Raw genomic sequence first — 8,085 nt, 5'->3', positions numbered from 1 at the left:
AAAATTTAGAATATCACGATTTACAACTTAAAGTTATACAAAGACTATATCTACACCTAACATACTATAGCAGGAGCCGCTAGGTAGTAGCTAAACTAAACTATGCTAAGCTATACTACGAAACATAAAAGCAAAGATAGATTAAAAAATAGATTGGTGTGCTTGGCATAGGGCATCGAGCTCTTCTTCGATTGTTCCTGATTATATATCGTTGAGACAGTGAAACTCTCGTTAGGTTTTTCTTGTTGCTTTGTGTTTACCTTTCTGGATTGGATATGGAAATCTTTGATTGATCCAAAGCTGTCAGCTTGCATTGGAAAGAAAGAGTCCCAACTTAACCTGGACTTGCTAGCTTCCCATATCTTCTTCTCGTAGTTGATATGTCGCAAAGATCTTCGTAGTCTATTAAAGATTAAGTATGGGACCAGTCAAGTCCCTATGAATTTGGGCCACTAGATTATATTCTGAGAACCTCGCAGGCTAATTTATAAGGGACCCACCTAAGAAATAGGGGTTGTTCGCCCGTAGGATCCACCAACATGATAGTTTGGAGTGTTGGAGAGAATAGATGGACATGATACATCACATCAAGATCTCTCAAACTTTTGACGGGGAAGTAGTTATGTTAAATTTTGGATTTAGTTCTCTCATTCTCTTGATTTCGGTGAAGGTATGGGGAGAAGGATCTGGTGAGACCGATAGTCTATCTCCTACGATTTGGGCTCAAGTCGTGACTGAGTGTGCTTGGATATAAAACTTCTGAAACGCTACATCTCTCCCAATGTCTGGCAGAAAATCCTCAATTTTATAAGGACTGTGAGAAACGGCCTTTACGCTACATCTCTCCGAATGTAGGGCAGAAAATCTTCAATTTTATAAGGACTGTGAGAAATGGCCTTTCCAAGCTCTTTCTCCGCAGGTTTCTTATAAATATAGTGGATACAGCGCCTCATTAATAGACACAATAATCATGACCACGTGGGATGTGACAATTGCTCTCCAAAAGGCAGGCATAAGGACTTAGGGTAGGTTTGCATTTTATGGCAGGATGCCTTTCACAACACGTAACTACTTTCACAGAGAGTAGGTTTTCCGGCAATTATGGCTGGGTGAAGTTGACAGGGGGTGAATATTGGCACCAAAAACGAACGTAAACAATCAGTAAATATGAATGAGGTGGCTAACTCATGAGGTGGCATAGTCTTTTCATGGAATGAATTTTTCAAAAATTTTTTATTTTTTCAAAGTTCATAGAATTTAACTAAAATAAAGCCAGATTTATTGGGCTGTGTTTTTCATCCTTTTTATATGGTGGTGACTCATTCATTCTACAAATTGCATGCAAATGCTTCAATCTAGACCGTCCAAATCTTGGACAGTAGACAATAAAACCATAATTTTCACAACGTGATAATCCCCCCCTTCTGATACCAAATATGCTGCATGGACGATTAACCATTTTCTTTAGAAAGTGGCCATGTGGTCCTTGTGACTGAACTGATGTTATGTCATGCGTAAAGTAGATTAGTCATCATCACTTACGAAATAGAGAAACGAACATAAGTGGAATCTGATTACTGCAACAACTAGAATACAAGTATACCACGTAATTCAAACAGTAGCTTTGCAAGGCCCACACGCCACCTCTTCTCTACAAGCGGCCACACCTGCTAACCTGACATGTGGAAATTCGAACAAGCGTTCAAGTGAGTCCCACCAACAACAGCCAACTCACCAAGTGGACCACACATACCAAAACGATTTAACATTTAAGTTCCTTATACAATCCATATTCAACGACCTAGAGTCGTGATCCACGTGATGATCCAACCATCAGGGACAGCTTATCTCCATGTTGGGCCCCACCTTTATACACGTGCCTGTAAGCACGTGTGGCCGTACAAGGTTTGCGCACGTGGAGAGGTGAGAGTGGGCTTAGTAAATCTGAACCTTTCAGGACAAGGAACCGCCTAAAATGGTCAAGTTGTTTATCACTCATAAATGGGCCAAATCTAGTCAGACACTCAGACCATCGGCAATCCATTTATTTCAATGGCATGGAGAGCCTGATGAGTGGATGATCCTGATTTTTCTACCAGATAATATCATGGTGGGGTACACCTGTTCAAATGGCTTGGATGTTCTACAAAAGCAATACATTTGACTGGAAACTAGAAAGATAGGGTCGCATGATAAGTTAGAATGCAACCAGCAGCATGCAGGTGATTAATTCTCATTATTATATATTTGTAGCTACATCTATCTTGCAATCCAGTGTGCAGTGCACACCCTCAGTGCATTCGAATGAATTCCAAAAGGGCTGTTATCAGCATATCCGTTTGGATGGCCGTATTCGGATCCGAGTCGATTGCAATCTTGTTGAAGTGGAAGCAATGGTCCATGCCCGGGCTAAAAACCAATTTTACGTCCTTACCACTCCTCTTCATCTCCGCGACGTATTCCAGCTGTGTGTCGCGCATGAGATCTCTCTCCGCCACCGCCACCAAGAACGGCGGCAACCGCAACCCTCCAATGGGTGGGGCCATGGGCCCCATCGGGCACGTGATCGGATGGTCCTTAGTACTGCCAACTGGCAATGCCAAAGCTAAGAACTTGTCAATCATCTCGAGTGTAAAGATCGCCGAGCCAGGGAACTCCAGCTCGGACCGGCTCCGCTCAGCACGGACGAAGCCAGGGTGCATCGGCACTCCTCCGGCTAGCCGCAACGGTTCTAAATCTTCGTTCCCTGCACGTGCCGCCACTCCATGCACGATGTTCCCGCCAGACGAGTCGCCCATGAGGAAGACCCGTGAGAAGTCGGCTCGGGTTCCAATCCATGGCTCCGACAGCTCAGCTCTAGCCAAGGACCTGAGCCACGACTGGGCTGCATAACCATCGTCAATCGCAGCAGGGAGCCGGTGCTCAGGAGCTAAACGCAAGTTGACCGAGACACAAATGGCTGGAGCTGATGCAATGAGCTTGGTGTAGAACTGGTGGTACATGTACCAATCGGCTCGAGTCACACAGAAGCCGCCGCCATGGAAGTGAAGGAGCATAGGAAGCTGTACACCATCGTTACATTTCTGTTCAGGGACGTAGATTCGGACAGAGATGCCCGAATCGGGATTGATGACCACGTCGCGAGTGGTCACCCCGTCGATGAACGTCTCTGATGGGGGTACGGGAGTGACCAAGAACTTGGCTTGGGTGGGCCCAGTCCATGTTCGATCGACGGAGCCGTCATCGTAGACGCGGAGCCAGTTGGGGACTTCTTCTACGACCGTCTTCTCGGAAGCCATGACTACTCCAGACTCAGTTCCTCAAGCTAGGGAGCTTTGCATGGAGTAATAGCCTCTCCTTTTCTTTCATAAGGGAATGGAGGGATGGGATGGCAAGCTAATATACTATAGAGATTTTGACTAAAACAGCATTTTGGTACCCACAAATACACGACATATCTGGACAAAATTACTCCTGGCTGCCTTTTGCCTTTAGCCATCGTGCCAGAGCGGCGATAGGGATTTGGACTGGGTAAACACTGTGATGCCCGCCATGGTGTTTGTGAGAAATCCACGCTGTTCACATGTTTTTCAAATCATTTTAGGATATGAGCCCAAAAATGATGTGAATCCAAATCTCAAGTGGACCAGACAACAGAAAACAGGAAACAGGGGGAAGATTCATTCATGGGGCTGCAAAAGCTTTGGATTAGGCTAATATATTTTTTAAATTTGAGTGCATCCCCATGCTAATGAGTTTACAAGCATTTGGGCCACTTTATGAACAGTTTGGATGGCATATAAATATTAAACAGAAGCCTACAAAAGTTTGAATGGTAACCAGTTCCTTTCCACTATTGTCTAGTCATGTGGTCCACGTAAGTTTCACATCTATCTAATTTTTTGTCTCATGTCTTGACATGACTTTCCAAAATGAATGGATGCAGTGGATTTGAAACTATCCAATTCTTTGTCTCTTGACATGATTTTCCAAAATGATTGGATGTAGTGGATTTCCCAAAAATATCATAACGAGCCTAACATAGCTTCCCGGTAGTATAAACGGCCTCCAAAAAGCTTTTATCTCTGAATCCATCAGGGATGGAACTATCTAGAGATGGATGGTTCCGTGAGGCCCACTATGATGTATATATTTTATACACTCCATCCATCCATTTTGAAATATTATTTTAGGGCATGAGCCAAAAAATGAGGTATATCAAAGGCTCATGTAGACCACCCCGTTGAAAGTACTGAGGTTGAAAACCTACCACTAAAAAAATTTTGAGGGCTATAGAATTTTTGGATGTTACTCATTTTTTAGCTCATGATGTTAAATTAAATTTTAAATCTAATGAACGGAGTGGATTAGACATATAACCCACGGCAAGACCCATAACCCTTAACACATCACAACCTTGACTATTACCACCTTATATAAGTGACCCATATCACCTTACAACCCCCACTCCGACCCTTATAACATGACAAACCTCTACCCTTAATATATTACAACCACAATCTCGACCCTTATAACACGATGACTTCAACCCTTATCACATCCTAACAACAACATTGACCCTTATAACATGACAACATCGACCCTTAACACATGCATAACAATCTCAACTACTCTTCACATGTTACAACATCGATCCTTATTACGTTACAACCATGACCCCGACCCTTATAATATGACAACCTCGACCCTTAACACATTACAACTACGACCTCCACACTTATCCTTACCACATTACAACCACAACATTGACCTTTATAACATGACAACCTCGACCCTTAGCACATAAGAATATTTACCCTTCATATGATAACTTCGACCCTCACAACGTCACAACCTTGACCCTTACCACGCTATAACCATGACCCAGACCCTTAAAATATGACAATCTCGACCCTTAATACATTACAACTATGACCTCTACCCTTATAACATGATAACCTAGAACCTTAGCACATAACAATATCTAGCCTTCACATGATAAACTTGACCCTTATCACGTTACAACTACAATCCCGACCCAGCACATAACAATATCTACCATTCACATGACAATCTCGGCCCTTACCATAACACTCCCTAAGGTGTTACCCAGGTAACAGCTAATCAGCTCCCATAGTTAATAATAATAATATAGACTATTTATCCGACCAATCCCCACTTTCAAGTTATTAACTTGGCTAATCCAATGTCAGCCAGACCCAATTTCGTTCCTAATCCATGGCCAAAAGAATAGGTCAATGGTGGATCGTGGAAACATGAGCTAGCCCATTAAAATATGGCTCAAAATGATGTAATACATATCCTTTAATGGTCATATAGTATAGGGTTTTTGGCCGTACTAGTATTGAGGTTTGGTAAAAATCTCTAAATGGATGGAAAGTTTCAAATATTTGGAGATATTCATATGCATGACATGTTTTTGAAAAAAAAAAAGGACTAAATTGCCCTTGTTCTTGGAACTTGGTTTGTATTGTGCTTCTTTTTCTTCTTTCTTTTCAGTTCTTCTCGTGCTTCTTCTTCATTTAAAAAAATATTTTCCAACTCACTACCACTCCTTTGGACTGCATTTTCTAGTGTACGTTCACCACTATCAACTTCTCTAGTATATGGGAAAGCTACTGATAAGTGAAATACATTAATATATTGAATGAACAGAGAATGTACAACCAAACTTTCGGATGGGCCCCACAAAAAAAAAAGCTTCGAGCCTCATCTATCATATCACCTAGCTAGCAACTAGAAAGTAGCAAATTAGAGAAGAAAATACTCTGAAGCCAACCATGAATCCAAACTGAAGGACCAACTAGCGAAGGAAAGCTAGCCCTGCTCGACGAGAAAATAGGAAATTCACCCAGTGAGGAGGCTCTCCTAGCAGCAAACTGAAACTGAAGAAGCTAGAGAGACCCTGACAAGGACAGGGGGCACTACGGCAGACCTGCTCCAAAAACTCCAGCAGTAAGAGCACCACCAAACCATCAGCCTGAAGGAATCTCCTTTGCAACAGGCCGAAGAAGCAGCAGAAAAGGCGACCAAGCTGAAGCCAACGCCCAACTGGGGCTGAGGCCCGCAGAAGGAGCGAAGGAGGGACTTATTTGATACCCATCTTCAGCTTGCTTCTCCTGAGAGCGCCCACACCCAACTTATCCAGAAGCAAGGAACCCCTAATGGGATGCGGGAGAGAGGAGCTAGAAGAGAAGGTGCGATCAGGTTCACCACCACTAGCTAATTTGGCAAGGTCGTCCGCCACCGAGTTACCTTCCCGAAGAGTGTAAGAGAAGTGAATGTTGAGTGTTGAACTGAGCTAGTGGATGATACCAAGACGATACCAAAGGTTCCACCCACAAGTTAGGGAAGAGCTAGAGACCGCATCAAAGATGAGGCAAGAGTCTGTTTCAATGATTACATTGGTGATGCCTTTCGAGGCATAGAGTTTCAGACCGTCGACCATAGCCTGAGTTTCCGCTGTGTTATTAGTTACGGAGCCGTATCTGGAATGGAAGGCAAAAATCAGGTTGCAAAGATGGTCTCTACACACATCTCCTCCGCCTCCCAAACCCGGGTTGCCTCTCGCAAAGCTGTTAACATTTAGCTTCTTCCAACCCCTGCTAGGTTTGCCCCATAATTTAGAACCTTAACACATAACAACCTCAACCCTTAACGGGAAAGAAGAAACCCTAACTCCTCCCTCCCTCCCTCTCTCTCTGATCTTCAACCATGCCATTCAAGCAATATGTAGAGATCAGGCGAGTCGCTCTTGTAAACTGCGGGAAAGACTACGAAAAGCTGGTCGTAATCGTCAACCTTATTGATCAGAACCAGGCTCTTGTAGACGCCCCTGACATGGTGCGAGGTCAAATGAATTTCAAGAGGCTTTCGCTGACAAATATCAAGATTGACATTCTAAGAATACCCAAGAAGAAGTCACTTGTTGCTACCATGGAAGCTGCAGGTGTGAAGAACAAGTGGGAGAACAGCTTGTGGGGCCAAAAGCTGATTGTGCAAAAGAGAAGAGCTTCCGTCAATGACTTTGATAGGTTCAAGGTCATGTTAGCAAAGATCAAGAGGGGAGGTGCGATCAGGCAAGAGCTCGCGCAGTTGAGAAAGCAGCAGGATTTTCCGTAATTAAAAGTGCCTAGAAATCATGATTTTACCAGCGCTTTGGTAGGTTTTGGCCGGCGCTTTTTTAACTTTTACTGGCACTTTTTTTAGAAATCCCAGCAGCCATTAAAAGCGTTGGTGAAGTTAGACCAGGCGCCGAAAAAGAGTCCATAATTGCCGGCGCTCAGACAAGCACAGGTAAAAGTGGCTTAGCGCCGACAAAGGTTTTGCTAACATACTCCTTTATGGGTGCTTGTCTAGTGCCGATAAAGCTAATGCCGGCGGTTTTTGGGGCCAAGTCTTTGTATAAATTTAAGAGGCCCCAGCACAGGCCAGTAATTTTTTTTATTATATAATTCAATTGAAACCTATATTTTTTTAATATTTGAAATATAAAAAATGTTGCAATACTATTTAAATTGAATATTAAACAAAATTTATATTACTTCATAATATAGATATATATATATATATATATATATATATATATATATATATATATAGGGAGAGAGAGGAACGCTCAGCTACGCACCGGTTCACAACTCATTACATGCGAACCTTCCTATCAACCGTCGGATAAGGTAGACGATCGGGATGAAGGCGCTCTTAGCGCGGGCTTAAAAAAGCGAGTTTCCTTCTCTCACACGCCTCTTCATCTGAAGGATGCGGCGGAAGCCTTTTCACATAAAATTCTTCTGCTGAAATGCTAGGTGGGTCCCACCAAGATGTTAGTGATAAATCCACGTCATCCATACATTTTTAAAAATAATTTTATGATATGAACCCAAAAATGAGGTAGATTAAATTCTCAAGTGGGCCACACAGTGTTGATTGAACTCTCACCATTAAAAACTTCCTAGGGTTACCGAAATTTTGGATCAAGCTGATATTTGCTTTTTTTCCATCATCCAGGTCTATATGACTTAATCTACAGGTTGGATGTCAAATAAATATCATGGTGGGCCC

General features: G+C 42.8%; 2 protein-coding genes across 2 annotated transcripts; one reads left to right on the top strand and one right to left on the bottom strand.

The window, feature by feature from the left end:
• Positions 1 to 2,089: 2,089 nt before the first annotated feature.
• LOC131218263 (probable carboxylesterase 15) lies at positions 2,090 to 3,394 on the bottom strand. Its single transcript, XM_058212938.1, has one exon. It carries the CDS (start codon positions 3,297 to 3,299, stop codon positions 2,292 to 2,294), a length of 1,008 nt encoding a protein of 335 aa, XP_058068921.1. The 5' UTR covers positions 3,300 to 3,394; the 3' UTR covers positions 2,090 to 2,291.
• Positions 3,395 to 6,679: 3,285 nt separating this feature from the next.
• Positions 6,680 to 7,143, top strand: LOC131218025 (large ribosomal subunit protein eL14y-like). The gene has a single exon (XM_058212707.1). The coding sequence runs from the start codon at positions 6,736 to 6,738 to the stop codon at positions 7,141 to 7,143; it is 408 nt and encodes a 135-aa protein (XP_058068690.1). The 5' UTR covers positions 6,680 to 6,735.
• Positions 7,144 to 8,085: the final 942 nt, after the last annotated feature.

Source organism: Magnolia sinica, chromosome 11 (assembly GCF_029962835.1).
Source record: "Magnolia sinica isolate HGM2019 chromosome 11, MsV1, whole genome shotgun sequence".
Taxonomy (NCBI): Eukaryota; Viridiplantae; Streptophyta; class Magnoliopsida; order Magnoliales; family Magnoliaceae; genus Magnolia; species Magnolia sinica.
The sequence above is the reverse complement of the archived record's forward strand: the minus strand, read 5'-3'. Positions and strand labels throughout refer to the sequence as shown.

Coding starts and splice junctions, on each gene's coding strand:
- LOC131218263 (XM_058212938.1), bottom strand. CDS start 3,299: ATGGCTTCCGAGAAGACGGTCGTAGAAGAAGTCCCCAACTGGCTCCGC.
- LOC131218025 (XM_058212707.1), top strand. CDS start 6,736: ATGCCATTCAAGCAATATGTAGAGATCAGGCGAGTCGCTCTTGTAAAC.